This window comes from Varroa destructor, unplaced genomic scaffold (assembly GCF_002443255.2).
Source record: "Varroa destructor unplaced genomic scaffold, Vdes_3.0 BEIS01000007.1, whole genome shotgun sequence".
NCBI lineage: Eukaryota > Metazoa > Arthropoda > Arachnida > Mesostigmata > Varroidae > Varroa > Varroa destructor.
The window spans coordinates 31,377,425-31,401,342 of record NW_019211460.1 but is presented as its reverse complement, the minus strand read 5'-3'; the positions used below and the strand labels follow the sequence as shown (position 1 = coordinate 31,401,342).

Sequence of the window (23,918 nt, the reverse complement as noted above, 5' to 3'; positions counted from 1 at the left end):
GAGACGTCTTGTGGTTGACTAAGAATTGGCGAACAGCAGATATTTACCATAGGTACCACTTTCGATTCGCTTCTCAGTCTAACACGGTCGAATTTATTATTGAGACAATTTGTAAACCTTCGAATGGAGTATTTCATGAGCCTTATTCACCAAAGTGGAAGGGTTTCTCTAAGAGACTAGCTTATTGTTAAAAGCAAAGTTTAAAATGGGTCACGTATAGTACATACGTATTTGTGTGTGTAAACGCGTCCGAGCGTTTAAGGTGCGGTTACCGGCTCTCAGTAAACAGCGAGATGTGAGGTTTTAAATTATTAGACAAGGGGAAGAAAGTCTTTATTCAAGTAAATATTTGTTTCTACGGGCATGGTATTTCGTTGTCCCGGCCATATGCAATAAAATTTAATAGCGGTTTCAAACTGTTGTCCATATGCAACTTGAATCTATGTAAATCCGCAAACTAAAGAAGAAACGCGAAATTTACAGATCATTATCTAGATGGCCGTTCCATTCAGCCGCTTTCGGAAGACAAATTATATCGTGAGGCCAGTAGAAGTTGTAGAAAGTTCGTTAACGTCGTTGGTGTGTGTGCCAAAGGTCAAAATGGTGGCCAAGATTCCTCTGTCTTTGATGCATCTACTTCTTTTTTACAGGCTTAAATTGCCTGTAAAGAAGAACTTTATGACAAATTACTGTGCTGCCGACATTCTCGAAGCGTTTTGGGATGTAATTATACATTTTATATGGTATATATATATATATATATAGTCATGGCTACGTGCGGAGATGTTGACCTCGTACATGCTAGACATAGTATAGTAATTCTTGATTATGACATTACTTCTCGCGTGCATTACGTCTATTCTCAAATATATAGTATATCTGAAGTTAAAATCTGGTCCTATTTCAGCCACCGTCGTTAATATTTAATAACCTAATAATTTTTCGTACGCCTGCATGTATGCACGGTACTCAATACCTTTACAACAAAAATTTTCGATTATAAAAATGACTGACAGTTTTTCAAATGCATTTTTCTACCCCGCGTCTACATTAGGCCTTTTTAGGCTTCACATAGACACAAAGGAGATGCAAACGTCAGACACATTGGCCACCATACGTGAATATACACATTACCGAAAAATACGTAATAATGTCAGGAGAACCTCTAGTTGATGTATATTATATTTTCGAACGATACCAGCCAGCAAATCATGAAGGTCAATATATATAATAATATGTATATATATATAAATACCGAGTGTCCCTCGTTAGGAAATCATAGTACTTCGAAAAGCGTTGCGGACTTACAGAGTATCGTTTGCGTATGTTAGTGAAAACGTTGTTGAGCCAGCGGAGAGAAGCAGCTGCTTGTACTATGTAAAGTATTATTGACCAGGGCCACGATTTCTATTATATAAGACGCGCTAATCGAATTATTTAAATTTGTGCCTACAAATGGAGTACGTTATTATAAAAAAAAAACACTAATTAAATTAAAATTCTCAAACACTCAGAGGACAGATCTTCGGATGCCATCGTACTTGCAGAAAACCTTCAAAGCGTTCTAGTTAGGTTAAGCATTTTACGTGGTACAAAAGTGGCAATAATAACAAAAACAAAAGCAGTTTTATCAATATAACTATAATTATTTGTTTGGTCTCGTCGCTTCCTTAGCCTCGAATTTCCTTAGACTCGTCGTTGGTCGAAGCTCTGAGTGCACAGTATTAATCTCAGTTCAGTAATCGTAACTTTATTCAAGGTTTGATGAGGAGGTTAGTGCTCTTACGGTACTGATCAAGTAAAGCCAAGCCAGAGCCTTCTCACAAACAGTACATAGTTTCTCATGACACATCCAGACGTAAACAAATGTGAACAGATCGTATGAAAATGAATTTCACGTATATCATATGGCTGAGAAAAAAAAAGGCGGGCCGCGTTATTCTACGAAATTTTAGTTTAACTTTCGCCTCCTAATGTGTTCTTCCTTCATTTCCCATGTTAGTTACGCGCTCGATTTTAATAGGCCCTTTTACATACTTCAGCAGGCGATCGGATTGAGAGTTTTTTTTCTATTTCAGCGATAGAGTCTACGCGATTGGCATTTGCAGCTGCTGTCATCAGGGCTGCAGCTGTATTAAAGAAAACGGTAAGCGCCAACACATACGATCATGAAAGGAAAAGTCTCTTGCTAGAATACACGGGTCGCGTCATTCGTTCGACCTAGTCCAGACCGTTGAATCTTTCCAGGACGTTTACCGTAACGAGATTTAGCACCAAAGAGTGCGAACAAACACGGATCGAACAATAAAGGGAAAGGAACAAAGAATAAAGGAAAAACCTACAGTAACGCAAGCAATGTGAACGTACATTGGTTCTGCGCTGATAGCACTAATCGAGACGCTGGCCCCGGCCTGGCCACTTGTCCGCGTCTCCACTAGTCTTACTAGTTTTGTTCCAAAAATAGAATCTTTGTAAAAGTAATGGGAATTATCCCTGTACTGTCTAGCCCCGTTACCCCATTTTCTTCAGCCCTCCTGCGCGCAAGCATGCGAAAAATTCAACAGGAGTCTATCTGAGAGATTTCTTCGCTTGCAGACTTGGCCGTTCAGAGCGGCTCGTGCAGCCGCTCCAATTGTTTTTCCTTTCTCGTTTAGAGCGTCGCCCGATTCGCAGCAATGGCGACAGCGTAAGTGCTTCTGCTTCTGTCGTTTCGTCTGCAGCCAGACACCGATAGTTCCCCTTTAGGTTTTATGCGAACGGGCACAGGTGGGCGACTCCAGTGAAATGTTGGGCTTGTCCGGAACATCGGGAAATACGGGCCTTTTCTAATTTGGGAATTTTACTGTCGGACGAAAGCAGAAAAAGACGAAGACAATGAAAATGGTAGGCAGAACAAAAAGAAAACGAAGTATAGAAAAGGATGGGGTTGGGCGGCTTCAAAAAGGGAGGTGCTCAACAAAGAACAAATAAATAAAAGTAGATAAAAAGGAAGGAAGCACGAGCAGTAGATACAGCAGCAAAAGCAAGCTAAATACGTAAACAACGGAATGATAAACAAAATAAGGGGAGGATCACAGATCAGACAAGTTATCGGTCGGTCCTTTCACGGCGGTTCTCGCCGAGTTGTGTGAACAGACTGGCGCGTGAAGAACAAGTGTGCGGGTGTCGCTGTAAAGGACGCAGGACAGCTGAATGATACGATAGGGTGAAATAGATAGTTGACGCAAACATTATTATTAGATTCATATTTATATTGGAGAACGTATGATGATATTAATAGACGTGGCAGTCCTGGCGATGGAACACGTAGGTGCTGGAGGATTTCGCTCAACAGCATTGATTGAACCTTTACTTAATATAGTATGCAATACTCTCTCTATATTTGTAGTGCTGTTCGGGGGCTAGACCGTTGAAGGAAAGTTTTAGAAGGGCTGAGACTTGCGACCACATGTGTAGGAAAGTATCAACAAAGCATCAATCGCATTGGTTATGTCTGAAATAACGGGAAATTGTTATTTTATAATACTTTTGGCCAAAAGAACAAGCATAAGTGGCGACAAGCGACCTGAACCCGTTACCTATATAAGTAGAGAATCACCCTTAGCGTGGTCATCTTACTACCATGGAAACATTGGCACGGCAGATGCTAGTAGAGAATATTCGTTGTTTATTTAGAAAAAGAGCGCGTATCTGAAAAAATATGTATTCAGACCCTTGTTAATAGTAAAATAGTTATTTTTAGCTAATAAGATAAAGTGGAGTAAAATAACTAGAAATGTAATAAGAAAAAGTAGTGCTGACTGGGCCTTATAATAAGAATTTGCTTGCCTTCTAGTTTAGAGTTCGAAAAAAAAAAACATTGCAGTAGGAGTTTAATGATTTTAAACAGGCGTTGAATGTTCCTTCTAATTCCCATTGTGTCATGACTAGGTTTCAGGACAAAAGGTATATCACGTATTTCAATTTGTCGGTTCCAAACTTGCGTAGGGCCTAAACCTTCTCAGCACTAACATCCTACGGCTTAGTTCGCCCTTTATGGCGCCGTGACCTTAGTAAGCAAGCATGTGTTAAATATAACCTGTTCACTATATATTTATTCATGTGGCGGTCCTTAAATATTTTTATGGATTCGAACAGCGGATCTGTCAATCATATCAACATATGTTCATTAATTTCTGAAGAACCTAACATGCTGCATAGACGTAACGAGGGCAATATACTGTAGCAGGTTTATACTGCGGTATATATAAAATTAAAATCGAAACAGCTATTGATAAACGCAATGTTTTTAAGATTAATAACCATTATATTTTTTTATTATAATCATAATAGAAATTAAATAAATGATCCTATCCACTCTACTGCATTTTACTACAGTAAACAATAAATCACAAGTTAAAAGCGAATGGGAAGTCACGCAATATATATATATATACATACATATATATGACTTCTAATGAAATTACTCAAGAGAGCGTGTCAAAGGCTCAAGAAAGGAAGCTCCACTATGAAAGGCCGCGTGTTGCGAAGTTACTTAACTCATTTTTAAAAGTCATGGAAATCGACTTCTTGAACATTTTTAAAAAACAATTATATGAACTACTCTTTCTTTTTATTTTATTTTTTTTTTCGTCTAAGCGTTTAATTGCCCTACTTTGTTCATGTATTTATTTGGCTGCGGTTATTGTATCTATAGTATTACCATATGGGTCACCGCGTTTTTAATAGTGAACAGTAGTAGTTCGCGTTCTTGCCTTCTGCAACAAGTTTCATACGTCTTGCCATGCGTATTTATATATCTGTATCCTACAAGCCCGTGTGTATATCCTTTATGTAAACTCCAATGATTTAAATCAATTTCCCCGCCAGGATTTTCCAACGACAGATAATGCATTCATCCACAGCTGCTCAATTCCCTAATTTTAGCTCTTCCTATCCACTGTCGCTGCGATCTGAGGTGCTACTTTTTAGTGAGCAAGCGTTTGGTAGTACTTCATGATAATAAGCGCTAAAAAATTCCAATTTTTACCCGATCGGTATCACCTAGTTGTGGATTTGGGTGCTTTTTCATGTTCCTGTAGTTCTATAATTACTACTATTTGATCGACAGCTGTTCGATATCTGGTGCGGCAGTAGGGTGGGCATTCTACTGCAGATCTCAGCGGCAAAGATGGCTGCGCGTCAGGGTCGTTAGTCATTTCTTCGCAAGCAACCGACGAAAAGATAGTTCGCAGTCAGAATCCAGCCAGACAGCGTCGGAAACAACATACATCTGCACTCATGCTCTCACTCATTTACTACTGACAGCTACTTCCTGTGTAATGCGTAGATTTTTTCTATTATAGGGCCATGTTACTGCTGTCGTTGCCAGCTCCGCCGCCGCTGGCGCCGCGAGAATAAGAGCGCACCCAAACGTTTGCGTAAAATGTTTGTCGTAGTCCACGTTCATTGAGTACGGCGGCATTCATTCATAAAGCTCCATTGATAAAAAAAAGGACGTTAAGGTGGAGATAGCGATTCTGCTATAACCATCATTTTCTATGTAGGGTCGAGTAGCATAGCATGGAGTAAAATGGCTCAGAGCAGCGTTAGTCGACGACACGGTTTAATGGAATCCCGTGTACCACGACTGATGGATGCTCAAGCCGCGATTACGCCGCGCGTTTGGGCGGAAGGACTATTTATTGGTTTCTACAGTTAGCAAAATTGAGATATACGTGTTTGATGCCCATGCCGAACTCGTGGTGGTCAGTGAAACAGTAATAATAAGCCAGTTTGTTAATTTCTCAAGTTAGTCCCTCCGGCTCAATCTATACAAATTGTACTGTCTGATAGCAGCCGTTTGTTGGCACAGGTGCATTGCACGGAGGCATCATCGTATCCAACCGACCTAACCTCCGCTACCCCAACAGCGACGATAACGGCAGCAACGACTATCGGTATATTTCAAATCTGCCCCGGCAAAGTTCATTGTGCTAAATTGCTCATGCCAACTCAGGTCAACCTGCTAGCAATAATCGGGGTTGGAACGGGTATCGCGTTCAACAGTGACAGCGAGTGCAGTAGTGATTGAAACAGGAAAGTAAACCGCAAAAACAACGAACAGTTAGAACCACAGCCGGCAGAAGGAAACAACTCAAGCGGTTAATCGCCCTTATTGGGAGATGGCTCTGTTATTCCATTATCGCTGCTGTTAGTCCCAATGGGTTCTGTTTAAATGATGGCGACGGCGGGCACCAGCCAGCTGTCTCCGGCCTTTGGACGGCACTGGATGTTCATTTGGGTATAGTTCTTGCAATAGCCTTGGACCGTATTTACAGCCAACCTATCCTATTTCCCTTAGCAGGATTTATAACATAGCATACATACACGTATGTATCTCGCAGGCTGCACTTATGGCTGCACTCCATTAAGTGCACCCCAAAGAAGCAATATCCGCTCGAATCGCTTGACAGGAAATCGCGGATTCGAACAGCGTTATTAGCTTTTATTTATTTTAATTTAAAAGGAAATGGGCTTATAGTAAAAATAGCATATCGAGTAAAAATAATAAAATCATTCAAAAACAAAAACACAATTAGCAAAATTGAATATATATATATATATATATGGACGAAAAAGTATAGAACATTTTTTATGTGGATAGTGTTAAGTAATACATTTTTTTCGGAATATCAGTCGGCGTTATAATTATTTGAATGCTCAGATGGTACGATAATAGATGTGCCAAAATTTTTTTAACCCCTTTATTCAGATTTAAGATAAAGCACCCTGAAAATCAGTGCAATTTCTGCAAAGACTCGCTGTTCTTTATTATTTTATAACAATGAAAGTACAAATGCTATAAAGTGCAAAAGATGCAAAACGGTCTATGAAAACTTTGTGCCATCTATGATTAAGGTACATTATTAGAAGAGAGGGCCCAAAGATGGTCATGTCGCTTACGCTCTGAAATTCCCTAAACTTCTAAAATGCTTTTCGTAGCAATCGACCAATTATGGAAAAGAAAATTGCAAGATCGACACGTGGCTAGCCATCGTATCACCATCGAGCTAAACATCCAAAATTCAAATAGTTGTGAACGATACAAAAAAAGAAACACGATGTTTGTTTGGGAATTTGACGAAAAATAAAATACGTGGTCGTATTCCCATCTCCTAAACTTCACCGAAGTCGAACGTTTTTTAAAGCGGTTGGATGAACAGTAGATCACATACGACAATAACGTGCTCTACAGCCTGTGACAAAGCCCAGACTGATGCCAAAGCTAATGATGCTATGTGTTTCGTGGGTTTGAAAATGAATCGTGAATTATTGTCACCTAGTTAGACGATTAACTGGGACCTTTACCGTAAACAATTAACAAGATTGTAACAAGCCATTGAAGAAATCGACCAGAAGTTGTAGACAGAAAAGGCGTGACAATGCCAAATCACATACGTCTTCAGCTACCCGGCAAATATTGGGAGGATCTGGATAAAAAGTTCCTATGCATCCGCCATATAGCCCTGATCATTGGGTCATCGGACTACTATCTGTTTAGGTTGCCGCAGGATTCCTTTAATGGTATCCCTAGTTGTCAACTGAAAGGTGCAAAAACCACTTACTACAATTTTTCGCCAACAAGAAACAAACAGCGGTGAGATAGTGGCACTATACGAAAAATGGCAGAGAGCACTTGGTCAGGACGGTGCGTACTCCGTTTGGTAATATAAAAAATACTTGCTTGTATTTTGTTATGAAGACGGTCGGTACTTTTTCGACAAGCCAGTATATAGCTTAGATATGTAGGTAGGCGCCTCCTCCGTTTCCCGCGAAGGTTTTGCTTAGGCCGTAGTTACGAACCTCAGTGATAGAGCTAGCCGGAATGTCGAAGTTCCAGTAGAGCTTCAACGAAACATCTATCGAAAAAGAATCGACGTTTATTGTAGGTTTTTTGCCGTGGCGAAACTTAGGACATATTGAAATTTCGCATTGGAACATGACAAATTCTGAGTAATCGAATATGCAAGTGTGCGTTTGACTTGGCTTTGTCTGTATTCTACTCGCGACTGATGAATAAATGAATCGACTGCGTGACACACGCAGCGTGAGATCGTTTTTTATTTTGGTGTGATTCTTGTGATGTCAATGAATGATGTCACACAAAATGGCTTTGGTTTGGTGAAGCAACATTAATTATTACAACAACAAACATTAAATAACATTTCTACAAATTTTAGGCCAAAGTGAAGATATTCTGACCAAAATAGGCCTTTCAACATACGGCTGTTGGACATTCATTGTTAAGCGCTTCGGCTGTCGTAGACATTGCGGTGTGCTGTTAAGTACTTTATGCTTTATAGAACTTTTTATATAGGCTATTTTACTTACAAATCATTGTGGTGTTCCTAATTGTTCATTGCTTACAGCGCCATATACGAAGAGCTGAAATTTTGAAGCTGACCATAATAATGAAGGTAGCCGCCACGAGTTGTATTTTCTAGAAACGCACTAAAAGCTGGTGACTTACTGAAGACGTAAGTTGAAATCCTCGCAAAAGTCGTGCTCCAGTCACATGAATGGATTTCTAGCGTTCACGTTTCTAGCGTCCTGTTCGAACGTTTCGTCCGTACATCTACGCATATGCACGGTAGACTCGTGTAACTTAATAAGAGTATGTGTAAGACAACGGAACCCACAGAATTCAACTTGGTAATCGTAGTAGCGTTTCCTGGTTTGTACGTGTGCGCATCTCGCGCATATTATACGTAGTCTCAGTATCGCTTCATAGAGAAAGTAAGGCCCATAATGGGTGCCAAAGTCTACTAAATAGAATATTTGTACTCCAAAACTCGCTCAATAAGCAAAAGTTAAGAAAAAGAAAATATATTGGATGTCAATTAGCGATCTCAAAAACAATTTAAGCGAAATCGCTGGATTTATGCGTAAATATACAAGTGTATATCAAATATTTCTTCCATCATACAATAGGTGTTACTAAAAAAAAAAAAAAAAAAAAAAAAAAAAAACGTACCAGTGTATGGGCTCGGTTTAGCCTCGTTTGTCCATATCAATCAACAAGCGAGCCTTTCGTTTATATAGCATAATGTATACGTCTACGAACGATACACAGCTTCGTTTCCGTTCCATCATCTATTGTAGCTGAATCGTCACTCCCTGAGAATTGACGTGGTTAAGCTACTGTTCGCCGAATTCAGCCATTATTGAGTGTTGACGCGCGGTGCCCCACAAACGCATGGTCCCTACGACTCATAATCGATAGGCCGCTTCGGCAGTAAGGCAAAGGAAGGATGTCCTCACTACTCCGCAATTCTACTAAAGGAAATGTCCTCCTAGATTCTTTTCTTTTGACTCTTTCCTCCTTAACGATGAGCACGTGAAGGAAATGGCCAGTGTGGCCAGGAACAACCCTTGACGAACCGTTTTTATTTCTGTTTCTGTTATGGCGCTACTTTGGACGACAATTACTTTCATCACTAGCAGCAGCGGCAATCCCACGCTAACGGTAATTATACTGTTATGCCGGCTAGACACAGATCGTTTCTTTCTATGATAATATAAACTGTTGGAAATGACTTTTTTCAATCTGAACAGTCTTTCGACTTGATCTTGTTTGCCATTCGCTATACGTTTCTTTGACGGGTTGGTCAATCGTCTGACACGTTCTTCAGGCCGTCATCCGGCACGATTCGTAGGGAAGCTGAACATCGTCAGAGATGTCAGAGGTAAATGTAGTGGATTTAGACGACTCGGAGAACGCTTGCTTTGTGACACGCCCAACAGTTAGATGATTGTCACACTGTAATATATGCAAATTTAAGCTTTACGTTTAAATAACAGAGGCCTATTATTATTATTATATAGTTCACACCTCGTTTGATTGCATCTATCTTGCTCGCCGAAAGATCGATAAATGTAGGTTCACTATTAAAGCAATTTTAGTCTTAGAAGAAAAACTATGTATGATGTAGTTTTGTTTATATGTTTATTATCGTTTGTGTCCAATGCATATAGGAGTACTGTAGAGAGACCTACTGTCGAAAAGTATTTGAGTATTTTAACCACTCTTCTAGCAAAAGTTCTACTTTAATTATCGGTAACGTGTACGTATTAAGACCCTACGGTGACCTCTGCACGTACACAAAGTCGAAGTCTATTGAATAACATTATTATCACGACGTTGTCATGAGGTCATCACAGTAATTAGACAGGTAACACTTTAGTGCACTCAGATATGAACCAATGACATTATATTTGGTAAACTTGTTTTCTAAAAATCAGCAATACAAGATTCGATTTCGTTACTTAAAGCTTACTACTTGTAAACTTACTTAAAACTTACTTCAAGCTACTACGAATAAACATATCGATTTTCTTAAGACTTGCAATTCTGTCACGTTTCTGATTTCAGGGTGACTGAGTTGTATGTGGATAATCCATCTCCTTTGGAAAAAATCGCCGTGTTTCTCAATGTCTCCCTACCAAAGCTGCCATGCGAAGGTGAGTGCTGAAGCGGTGGTAATAAAATATTTTGCCTTTGACCTGCTTCACGTGACATTTATGTAGTTAGAATCACCACATGGTATCCGAGCATGATGGAAATATGTTATTGAAATACATTTGCGAGATAATAATTTCTCGTTATTGATCGTTTGTCCTGGCGATGCACCTTTTGATAAAGCCTGCGCTCAAAAGTAGAAAAATGTTTTTAAAATTTCTATAGAACCATGACATAATTACCCAATCGAAATCTTTGCCGATGTATGTAGTTCCTACAAAATTTTCCAGTCGTATACTATACACACTGCATAAGGTCTCTTGAGAGTTTGTTCCGCCCTGCACATACGGTGTTTATATACACATCATGTATATATATACTTGTATGTACATATCACACAGCTGTAAACTGAAAACTTTCAAAATGTTAAGAATTCTACTTCGTATTAAAATGTATTAGATATAGCAGTTCTAAGGCATATATTTACCCAATTAACGCATCGTTATATATATATATATATTTTTTTTTAATCCAACTTCCACAAAAGCGAGTTATATCTTAGCTCATGCCCATTATTTTCACTCAGAAATATAGTACATTGTTTTTGAACCACAAATCAAGAGTCCATTGTAGATTGAAATAAGCCCACTCAAAGTGATAAAAGTACGAAAGCACACCAGCTGATGGCCTAGAAAACATTTCTTATCTAACAATATACATGTTACGTGAAAAGATGATGACTCGACGTAGGCGGGTACTACCACTGAAAATGACTATCCTCCACCCAAGCAATCACGGCACTATACACGGTTGTCTTCCCTCGTAGACGTTCGTACTTGTTACGCTATAAAGGGCAAAATAAACCGATTTATTGTCGCGTGCTTTCCCCATGTGGAATGCACGCTCACTACGCAAATACTGCCGCGTGACTAACTTCAATACTTCACTGGAAAGGCGCTAAACGTCCTTGTTAGGTAAGCGACGTACAGTTACAAGTCTTTCATTCGTCTGGAGAAGACGAATGTTGAAGCCGAGCTATTGTTTCTTTGTAGTCTATTGCCTGTCCTATTGCTGTATTCCGGACCGTCAGACTGCGAACTTCCCAACATTATCATTCGCCCATGTTCGCCAACGTCATTACGGTTAAAGACGCGTCGAATATTCGGGCGTTCTTCAGATCTGTCCACATTGAGCTGAATAGAAAAGCGACAAGAAAGAAAAGGGACGATCAGGTGTTCTTTCGATGTCGCTGCTGCGCGTCGATTATATGTGCCTAAAGTGGAGGGTCATAAATCCTAAAGTCATTCAGAAATCGTGCACACTGTAATTCCCTTTTTTTTTTTTTTTTTTTTTTATTGATTCCTAACCAACCGAGTAATGGTAAGCATGCTGCTATAAACGCAGCAAATTTCTATCCAGCGGCATCCTGTAGATTCATAATCAGCAATGCAGAACGGGTACATTATCTTTCGCATTATCTGCTTTATAAGCGTCGCTTACTTTCACTGCGCAAATTACCGAAGCTCAAGCACATCGGCTTTATTCATTGACTAGATGATTCAGTTGCAATTTAAATTGATGAAATGGGTTTTCATCATATTAAAAACTTGAAGCGAACCGCAGTAACAGCGTACATATTCCTGTATGTAAAACGGTGTTTCTTCAAGGAGTACTCAAGTTGGTAATAACACTATAATGATATAGTATTTCAGCTGTATCGTATTTTTTGTAAAACAGATATGAGATGAATATCTATGTAAACATATTGGGGCACTTGGAGGGACGAACAAAACCTATAGGCGATCTTTTAGTGGGTACTGTCTTTAATCCTGTATAGTTTATGACGTGATGTTGACATGATGTCGGAAGTCATACAGGACTTTATAATATTATGCCCAGTTTTTTTTTGAACGCAACAACATCCTATATCAAGTTAGTGTAATTTTCAGTTGTTGATGTCTACTGCTTTTTCATCGCGTTTTTTTCTATTTTCTATTTAGTGGTTGGTTTGGACATTCAGGACGAGAACGGCCGTCATGAAGTGGGCCACATCGCAGACACCACAAAAACGGAACTTCATAATGGAAAAGGCTGCAACTTCGTCGCAAAATTCATCATTAACAAGGTACGTTAGGAACTGATTTTTTGATTTACTAGATACTAAGGCGATAAGAAACGACAAATTAATATATATATTTGAAATTTCGCGGACAGATTATTGCGTGCTAAAGAAACAACGATCTATCTGCCTATTAATTTCCTGCCATCAACTTATCTGCGGCGAGTTACCTCTGTATCGATTGAACTATATCACAAGCTGATCTCTACGACGAATTTACTTAAAGAAAAAATAGCGCTAACTGCTCCTGCATGTTAAAGTAACTAACCGGCGTGCGGAAGTAGCAAGACTTCCATAATGCTAAGCCAACTTATTGAATGGCTACGCCTGTCTTATACAGGTGCCAGGCAACTTCCATGTGTCGACACACGCAGTACGAGTCCAACCGGACGACATTGATATGTCACATGAAATTCATGCCTTAAGATTTGGCGACCACCTACAGGAAATCGAGCCATCTATCAAGGGCAGCTTCAACTCGCTCGCAAATCACGATAGAACTAAGTCCTCTGGTAAGCAAACCCAAAGCCGGTTTTCCTATGTGAAATTTCGTTTCAACATGTCACTTATATTCTACTAACAATGGATGCTTTTCTCGGCGTAACAACGTCTTCTTATAGATTAAACACCTTTATCTATTACTTCATGAACTCCTTCGAGGAACAAGTGCCACCACATTGTGATTTTCAACTTCCAGTCTGACTGAGATGGCCCAACACACATACACAATATTAAAAAAATACATTGATATAAAAAATACAAATTGATTCACTCATCTTATTTACACGGCTTTTTTTAATTTATTAAATTCATAAACATTGTAGAAATATAAGAATAAGGAAAAAATTGCGAGGAATTTACACAATCTTTTACGCTTAAATTACTACGTGAATAGATCGCAATAGTAGCTTTATCATACGCGACATTTTACAACAGCGTACCCAATGTTGGATAACAAGCAAAGCTTGATGGGCGATAATGTTCGGAGTGGACTGCAGACGAGAATAGCGCGTCAACTATTTGGTGGTAGATGCGTGGATGCAGGTGGCGAGGACTACGGAAGTACACTCGAGACTCTCGTTGCCCATTTCTCCAGGAAAATCACCAAGACTGCTGCATCGCTAGCCCTGTACCCGATACGCCGCAGCTAGAATACATGCTGTTCAACCAGTGGATTCTACACTTGAAATTAATTTCCCCTTCCATGACTGGCCTCTCCATTAGCTCCTGAGAGAAAAGCGTTCGGGTCGCTCTTCTCGACTCGGCAAGGCCGTAGTTCGAGGTGTCGTTAGGCAAGCAGCGTGCGAGGCAATTTTAGGAGCGTAGTCTGTGGGCAGTGTTGATAACGAAAGCCCCCAAAAAAGGTGGAGCCGGGTTCTTTACAGGGAAAAAATGTGTATGCCCTCGTTCGGAAAAATGGATGGATTGGGGGTATCGTACATCTTCTAAGTTTTCTAAGGGACGCCGAAGAAGCACGTGAACGTGTAACCTTACCGGGACTGGCGAAATTTTCGAGCGATTCTCCTGCGACTATTAAAGCCTAGAAAAATGGAGCGGGAGCGACTCCGCGAATGGCAGACGCTTCAAGGAGCAGGCTCATTTCAATACATCGAAGCGTTGCGTGAATGAGAGTTTTTGTGGGAACGTAGGCACGGTATTTGACTCTAGGAGCAGACGTTCACGCAATCTTTTTACCGTCGACATATTGTGCTTACCGGAAATGGCACAGAGCCCGTGTAGCTATATGATAGACAGCACTGCATTGACGATTCTGGAAATGATTAACGTTGCGGCCGGTGACGGGCCGCGAAATCTGTTCTGCCTCGTTGGAAAGCTCACGAAGTATCTGATCTCAAACAGGCCATCTGTGACGAGCAAATATGGCTATATAATGGAAGAAATTACTCAGTTCCTACTGCATTAACGATATAAGGTTCTAACTACTGCATTAAGGGTGCGGATCACATTATACGAATCGCTACAGCTGCCAGCAGTACATACTCCCTCTAACACTGATCCAACTTACACAAGTTGAAACTATCTCAGAAATTCATAGGCACCTCCGATAGAATTTAAAGCTGTCCCCAGGGGATTCATATGCATCTCCGTACAGCGTCGTGTACGCAAGGCTAGTGTAAGGTGCCCCAGTCAGAAGATCGTGCCGCCCTGGGTCGACGAGTTTCAGGACTTGCACTCACAAAAGAAATCTTTTTTATTATGTCGGTGCCAGGCTGACGGCGACTGCCTTATGGGCCAATATGACTAGCTCTTTCGATAACCAGATAAACTTACTCATTTTGCGAATCCGACCGGTGATTCGCCGCCGATGCACTCACATTTCCTTAGGATTGCACCCGTTACCGAGAATGAACTTGAAGTCGTACAGCAAACGGCATTATCAAGATCCCATTTAGCCCGTGGTCCCGATGAAGAAAAAAAACGACATAGTAAATCCTTTCGTCGATTGGCGCAGGCTGAATTCGACCACAAAACGAATTAGAATCCCGCTGCTCTGCTTCGACAATGCTATCAGTGCTCTCATGCGTGCTTGCTACTTTAGCACCTGAGAACTGCATGCCAAAGACTGTGACGCCGTTATGACGGATAACGCGAGCAGTCTGACATTATAGCGAATCACAGATTACCTTAGGCAAAACCCCCTCAGGTATTTCAAAACGGGTGTAAGACATACCTAGTACAATGGACTGGCTGAGCGTACGATTCGAAAAATCGCGCAGAGGTGGTGGCGGAAGAACAACCCTGTTTCAGAAGCTACTGTTCTGGGTAGTGTTGTCGCTTAATACATCCTAACGTAGACGTCGTTCGAATTGCTCTTCAGGACTTCAAGTGTAGTCCAAAGCTGCTAGTAAGGATCCAACGGGTAATGCTGGGCCTTTCCGAGAAGTTGCAGCTGCGTAACCAACGCAGCATGTTGCGGAACATGCTTCGGCAACGCTGAATGTAAAGATGCACACCGCTGTTATGTCTTCATAAACAGTTTCCAAATTTATGTATAAGAGTTTGCATCAAACCGATGAAATCCCAGTTCATTGCGCCAATAGTAGCCTCGTCATTGTTCGTAAAATATACGTCTTTATATATATATATATATACATTAGCGACGGTAAAGGCTTTTCTTTTTGCGAAACAGAGGCTCGCTTACGACATCAAAAAACCTGCAGTTGTTTGACAACTTTCGTTTACGTATATCACAAAGAAGTTGGAACGAGTTTTAGGATCTGTGCATTTATTTTCACTCATTATCCTTAAAAGCTGACACTTTGTACAGTCTGTATCATGATTTACCTCAGTCGAGTTCTTCATCGCTATCCTTAAATCCTCGTCCTACAATTTGTATCATCCCGCATGTTACAAGCAAATACAGTTCGCGAATCAAATTGTTTCCACGGCCTGTGTAGCGTTTGCTTAGCCCGATACCTTTGCAGCGGCAATATTGCTAATATGTGGGTATCTAGCCTCGTTTCGAAATGTCTATATTTGCTCTTTGGCTCGATAAAAACGTTTTACTCATTTGCTGTAGGCGAGTGGCAACCTTCTTTAGGTCATGCATTCCTTCACGTGTTATATGTCGGATGTAACATCTCACCTTGCGCTACCACGTGATTCACTTTCGTTAGCACCTACTAACACTGAAATAGAACGTCAGAGGCAGAACCAGTCACGCTAGCAACGTACCATACGGAATGAGCGGACCGGGTGGAGGCAAACTGTGGAAAACAGTGAACGTGCAATGTCCAGTTCCACGCACGCGGCAGACAATTAGAAACACACACGCATGCGCACCCGAGCCTCACAGGCGCCTTTTCCCTTGTGATATATATAGGAAACATAATCGTATCAGATCTCCATAAGCAGGCACGTTATACAAACTGCTTGATTTATTTGCATCGGAGAACTTCAGTATCTACAAATTATCCACCTACGCGGCCTATTTATGAATGAGATAGGTTAGTTCAAAGCACTGATGGTTTAGAAATACATATGCGTGGACACATTTTTAGAGCGAAGAGATCAGCGAAGTACGATAGCTATTGTTGAAGGTTGTGGGAAAGGAATAGAAAGGGGATTGGGTTAGTGAATGTATTCGGCAACAGCATTTCGAAGTACTGCATCATTTATTTATATGCACTTGTGTACGAAACAGATTAACTAGTTTTGGTAGCCAATAATGATAGTGGTATTCGGATTTCATAGGTTTTGCTTGTCGTAACGATCGTAGTTATTAATGTGACTGCCTAATCATACGTGCGCTCTTTGTACATAGTCACGAGAAAATACAAAAGATTAGGAGCAGTTGAAAACAATCGAGCTCGGCGCTACAGTGTAGAAGCGGTTGCGAAACAAGGCAAACGAAAGAGGCAGCGCAATGTATGAAAAGAGGATTTGGGGTCTGTTCAAAAGGAAACTGTTTTGGCGCACACAAGGGAGTGCTTGGTTGAAGCTTAGAAAAAGGCTTGTGCCTTTGCATATCTAGGACAAGACGTTGCATTGTCGGACACAGTCACCCCCGCGTGTCCCCTACCATCGTCGACTTGATGCCCCGTGAGTGGGTGCGTTCTTTTTCGGTCGACTTCGTATCGCACTTGCCCACCTCTGTCGTCAGGTGCAAACGACTCAGAGAAAAGTCTTCCGTCACCCCATCCTTCGCTGCACCTACACGTTGTCCACCAGTTGTTATGAAACTTTTTTGTACGATGGCGGATTCTCATTTGATATAAGCGTTAGCTATGCTTCCAGCTACGAGCTTTAGATTTGGTTAAACTACGTGTACCGCCTCCTTAAGCTTGACCTGCTTGGGCTGAGTTTGGCCGGTCTAGGGTTAACAGGCGCACAATAAAAGAACTGTGGACTATGTCACTAGTGTAGAAAATTAATCGAAGAGTTAGAGAAAGCCTCACTTCATTGCACCCCAACCCCTGGCAGGGTTGTGGGGAATGAGAGAGAAAATGCGACCGGTGTCGAGAGCACAATGAAACCGAACTGAGAACGTCTGCTGCTGGAGATGAAATGATGTTGAAAACAGGATTTGGCGTCGTTAAACGTTAAGAGCTGCGGCGTACATGGAGCGGAGCACTTCCCTGCGCTGGCAGCGAATACCTGCTCACGCGTGCCACAGGACCCTGCAAGTATTATATTCGTATTTTTGTTCATGTATGTAGGTACTCGCGCACATGAGTACGAAGATTACAGAATGAGGAAGACAACGACGACGACGACGACGACGAAAGCAGAAGTCAGCAATACTAAATTACGTGGGCATCAGTCAAGCAATGGCATGGAGCTGGATGGAATGAACGAGTGAGTTAGGCAAGCAGTGAACACGCGTTTAATCCCCAGTGAGAGCAATAACGACGACGAGAGCAGCAGCAGGATGCAACGTAGCCTCTACTCAGTTGTTCTGTGAAACATAGGTGAAGCAGAGAATGGACTGAAGCCAGTTGCTTCTGATTGTGATTAAGCGTAAAAGAACTGAATATTTGGGTTGATAAAGACTGAGGTATGTGGAACATTTTTTTGCTTGTTGTTGTTGTTGTTGTTGTCGAGTTCGGAACGGTTCAAATATGACACAAAGCCAGAAGTAAATAACTAATTTTATGTATTATATATTTTAAGGTATGTACCTTATTGTAGTTAAGGAGAAGTACAAGATTACAGCTTTTTAAGCCACAAAAAGGCGAGTGCTAAGTAGTTATCTGTTCATACGTATGTTCATTTGGAATGGCGGTCTACTGCAGGAGTGGCGGGAAAGGTGTTCATTTCATCTCGATTGCACATCAGTGACGAAAGCATCTAGACGTCATTACTCTAGTTGCTATTCTCACTGGAAGCCCTTGTCTGCAACGTTGACTTCAACGTAATGTTCTACCGTGTCCGTTTTATAATTAACATAGTTATTTTGAAAGCTTCACTAGCTTGTCAGCTGTACACATCCACCGTATACGTGGAGAAGCACAAATAGGAACAGGCTGCAAATTAGAAGCACGCGTGCTTTTTAGAGTACAGGTTTATTCAATTTTTTTAAAACAATATGGTTCTTTACTTTCGCTATGCTCACAAAAGCAAGCGTGTGTCTGTGTCTCGATGAAGGATTTCAGCGCGGCTAGCAAGCCACGCTGTAGGTTACTAATACGTGTCACTATTTGGGTGCTGCCCCATTTTGACTATTGATAACGATGAAGCTTTCAAGGTTACCATAAACTTCACGAAAACGTGTACCCCAGAACACTGAACATAGCAAAATTTACTCACGGCGACACGTGTTCATTGACTGGATACAGCCATTTATTAGGAATATTTTCAATACATGGACACGACGACAAAGACTTAACGCTGGCAGAGCATGCCAGAATTCAACACTCCTACTAACATTGGCAGGTGTCATTGAATCCAGTAGGATATACACAAAACAGATATAGCTGATGGGCGTCACAGAGGCATCTGATCTCTGCGGTGTGTATGTAGAACACGGTCCTTTAAAAAAGCATGTCATTCCTTATCTAGCGTGGAAATTATTGGTATAGCAGGTCGCGAAGTCGAGCTATTATGCCTAAGGTGGATCACTTTACCACATCCTACCGATGCCGGAAATTTACGTGAGCCTTCGCTACGCCTATTCTAAATACGGCTTAGATCGTAGTTAATAATATCAATTTATTATTATATTAATTAAATAAAGTTAATAACATTAATTGAATAGAGGTAAAATGAAAGTGCACGTGTATGCAGATTTAATAAAGAAACGCTTTCTGTCTTATAGCCATAAGTTGCAGACCCAGAATCGGTCTTCTGAGGGGCCCCCAAAATATTTTCAGCACTCTTGTAGAAGGTGTCAGTGGTAAAGATGCCATTTCAACTATTATAATCATTGTTACTATAAATATGCTCTCGACACAACTGCTGATAGTGATTCTAGTCGTTCCACGTTTCTGGCATTTCGGAATTTTTTTGTGTAGCTGAATAACTTTTTGTTGAAATAAATTAAACGAGAAACACAGTTGAGGTAAAAGGAGACCAGTTTGTAATAGATGAGATTTCCAAGACTTTCCATGACGGTTAACCGGAACGTTACATCAGAAGCACTATGCTTTGGAAAAAAGACAATGATCTATGTTACTCTAAGTGTAGAAAGTATATCTACAACTTTTTGCAGAAGTTATTTTATTATTATTTTTTTTAATTATTGTTATTGATTTTAGCCGAGGAGGAGCTCGTCACACGAGCGCTCTCTGAACGTGATTACTAGTGTTACCATGATCAATCTGTACGTACGAATGGCTACATGCAACGTGTCCAAATTGCATGTATTGTTTTGCTAGACAACTCTCAGTACGTCGTGCCTAATGATTCTTTTGACCTGAAGTTATCACGGCTCTGGCACTGATTTGATCGTCATACTATTATTAAGAAAGAAGCTTGACTTACTATTGTATGAATCAAGACCCTTATCAAATATAACGACAGAACAAATATAAGCAATATTGAACAATACTCTGAAACGATGAAAACGACTTATGTCATTAATGTCGTCCTGTGTTTTTCGAGGTAACCTGTATAAAGCAGCGATATACTGATCACGCTAACGAGCTCATCGCTCAGTATGGCTAAGGTCGCTTCAATCGTATAACGTCCATTTATCTTAGCAATTATATAATCATTCGAATTACATGAAAAAACACATCTTTTTTTTTGAGCACTTAGCTTACATTGGCCGTTCGAAGTCTGGGCAGGCACAAATTCTGTGGGCTATTCTATATACCTCGAATCGCTAAAACTCTACTCGTATGGGTGTGGGTATAGAAGAAGTATGCATTGTTACGTTATAACTAATCTCTGCTGTTCGCCTGTATCGTGTTCATTTCTGCTTTGGCTATATATAAGTATACTGCTGTGCTGTCAGCCTGCTTTTTTCTTGTACTACATTCTTGTCATGTGTGACAGGGAGCACAACTTACTCGCGGAGTAGATCTATTTACTAAGCTTCGATCTATCTATTATATGCACGTGTTTTCTGTTCTGTCATGGTTGTGCTTTTGTGCACGTCTTCGTGCTGGATACTGCTTCAAATATCGGCAGATCTTTGCCAAAATCATTATTCTGTTGCCGCTATAGCGTCAATGGCAGTGGCGTAGAAATCGCATGTGATATCTCCACTGAATCACATGTACGCCTTTTCGTTCGCGGCAACAGCCTAAAAGTTAGACATACAGTGGCAGACTTTTTTTTTTCATGCTGATATCTCTTTTTGTAGAGCATTCGTAGATAGATGAAAATGCCGGTGGCCGGACAGTGATCGGCAATTGAGTATCGGCAACTGCTGTGGGCCTACGTCACTATCGTACGCCTTACGACATTCCCGGAAAACGGTTTTATCAATTTAAGTCGCGCTCGGTTGTGGTGCGTTCACTTCACCAAAAAAGTAGCAGACGGCCTCATCGAAATGGACCGCCCTCGTATTTAATTGTACTCTTACTGACGTCACTAATTACCTAGTATTAATTGATCATTAGTTTGTTTGCACGCTTGTCAAGATAAGCTGGCTGATAAAATCGCTTCCGTACATTTCTAAACTAATTGGGAAAACTACCCTATTGTATACCTGAATCAATTTCAGTTTGCAGTGATATCTCTGCGAGAATATTGTTGTATACGCGAAAAAACGTACAGTGATGGAAGTATTTCGAATTCTTGTGCGCTTTATTATACGATGCTCGCATTGCTTTTTCGAAAAGAGAAATTAGCTGCGGTATTTTACCGCTCTATGCCCTACCTATGGAAGTGCTCAATGATAATTACGTACGCTCCTCTAACCAGACGATTTTGCGCTTTTCTTCTTATTTCTGGAACCATCGCGCGTGTTAAGGCAAGGAATCGCATGATTACATTATGAAAATTGTGCCCACGGTCTTCGAGCAGTCCTCATTGGAAGAAGCCGTCGCATATCAATACACCTACGCCCACAAGGTATGTCATTGTTGAATGACCAGGTCGCCACTATCGGTATGCTCCTGTTACGACAAACGCGCCCCATCTCTGATTTCGGAAGTTCGTTGAAAAACATGTATAAAACACACAAAAGTAATAAATGAATAAACATGACAAAATAACGCACTATATATAGCACGGAATATTCGAAAAAATGTTCATCTGTTTTTGCAATGTTCTTAGAAACGCTGCTAGTAGCAACTAGCAGAACATAAAGGCATGCTATGTCAAGATTTAATATTCTTCCGTGCCTTACATGAATTTTATGTAACGTATGATAGCGTACATAGTTGTCTAAAGTTTCTAACACAACAACACAAGTAGGTAAGGAACGATCGCGTGCACTCGCTTACTGCTGCCGTTTTCAACCATCGTTTACCGTAAATGATACGTGAAATCATTTTCGTGCAACTGTGAATTTTGCCATTTCATGGCGTCGACTGTGCATATGTTGGACGGTTGTAGATGTGCTGTCGTCAGCGGCATCATTAACGTGTGCCAATATCATCAGAGTGAACAAGCGAACGGGTGCTGGGTGGGAAGAATAGATAAATGATTCTGCAATAATAACAACTATGCCTAGTGGTTTCTAAAAGCGCGTGCAAACGTGGGAGTGAAAGACGTCATTCATGACTAAATTGGCGAATACGGAACTCTTTTCCCTTGCTCGCTTGGGAATTGTTCCGTGTCACAGACTCCGTAACGTTGAAACTCGCGCGTGGGTGCCTCCCACACAACTGTTGCCCTCCAACCGTTAATATTTCTATTATTGTAGTACTACACCTACCTTTCTACTTACTACACTCGCGTAGTAGGCTCTCTATGTGGGAACAATCGTTTATAGCCGTCTATTGTTCAACGCACGTTGCTTCATTCTCATTGAATACTATCTTTATCAGAGCAGCATGCTTTGACCCACCGCCCTCGTTTGACGTCGTCGTGTTGACTACAAGATTACGGCCGACAACTTGACAATCATCTCTGCTTCGTCGCTTCATACTCCGGTGTAAGCATATATAAAGTATATGGATAGCGACTGTTAAGAATTAGATATGTGTCGTGCCCTATACAGAGCAATATCCATACGCGCGTAGGGTGCCAATAAGTTGAACCCTTGCACTAATTTGCTTTCTTGCTTGCCTCTCCGTTGTCGTGCTTTCTGAATCTCACGAAGTATAACACAGTCACATATATATACATGCCGGATGCATTGAGACAATATTAATACCCATTCTACTGATGTCGTATAACCGCAAGCTATGTAAGCATCGTCATAATCAATGAAAGCGCTTTAAACTTCACGTTGATTATACTTTGCACTCATCCAGTGTCATAGATTCGACTTCAGTAGTAAGCAAATTCATTGCTGACAGCCACCGTCGACCCCAACTTGAACGACAAATACAACAATAACATTACGATGTACAGCAACAGCCACGACGATGAAAGGTACAACCATAACGTCATGGCGACAACCGTGACATCATCAACAACAACAAGAACGGAGCTGACGACTTCCTGGCGCTCGGCCTGAGTAAGTGGGTAACCTATGGCTCACAAAAATCACCCACGCACTTAAACAGTAGAAAGGGGCTAAGCTAATAGGCCGCTATGCAAAAAAGTGTAACGGAGGGGCGAGAGGGGGTACAACGAAAGAAAGACGGGTGCGTACTTACGCTTGCGCAAGTGTACAGCGATAGTTATACTTAGGCGTAGCGTTAAAACAGAGGTCACTTCCGCATGCGTCGCCTCCTACGAGCGCAGGATCTTTTGGCAAATCGTCCGTCCTGCGCACTGCAACCTGCCGTCCCCCTCCGCTGTACCTTTATCTATCTCATTTCCAAGAACCCCAAACCCGTGGCCCTTCAGAAACGGTTCCGTTAACGGTGGCGGCAGCGACAAACAAATCGGCTCTATACTCTTGAAACAACCAATTTGTCTGTGTGTGTGTGTGTGTGTGTGTGTGTGTGTGTGTGTGTGTGTGTGTGTGTGTGTGTGTGTGTGTGTGTGTGTGTGTGTGTGTGTGTGTGTGTGTGTGTGTGTGTGTGTGTGTGTGTGTGTGTGTGTGTGTGTGTGTGTGTGTGTGTGTGTGTGTGTGTGTGTGTGTGTGTGTGTGTGTGTGTGTGTGTGTGTGTGTGTGTGTGTGTGTGTGTGTGTGTGTGTGTGTGTGTGTGTGCGTGTGTGTGTGTACGACACAAAAGTTCCGCCGCTCGTTCCTTATTTTTATCTCTGGTGAGCATCAGGAGCAATCGTGCGGACCCTGTCAGGTGAAAGAAGATGGCATAGGCTATGATG

At 41.2% G+C, this 23,918-nt stretch overlaps 1 protein-coding gene across 3 annotated transcripts in view; it reads left to right on the top strand.

Annotated features, from left to right (window-relative positions):
- Positions 1-23,918, top strand: part of LOC111253811 (endoplasmic reticulum-Golgi intermediate compartment protein 1-like) — a 67,945-nt gene that overhangs the window by 37,989 nt on the left and 6,038 nt on the right. For 2 of the 3 annotated variants that reach the window (XR_002674826.2, XM_022813841.2), the window contains exons 3-6: positions 10,415-10,503; positions 12,502-12,626; positions 12,961-13,132; positions 21,502-21,602. Coding sequence is in view for 2 of the 3 variants with exons in the window: in XM_022813841.2 (XP_022669576.1) it covers positions 10,415-10,503; positions 12,502-12,626; positions 12,961-13,132; positions 21,502-21,602 (487 nt within the window). In the remaining variant the exon portion in view is untranslated. Of the gene's footprint in view, positions 1-6,775; positions 7,691-10,414; positions 10,504-12,501; positions 12,627-12,960; positions 13,133-21,501; positions 21,603-23,918 lie in introns of those variants that run through there. The other variant, XM_086975477.1, reaches the window with a different exon arrangement.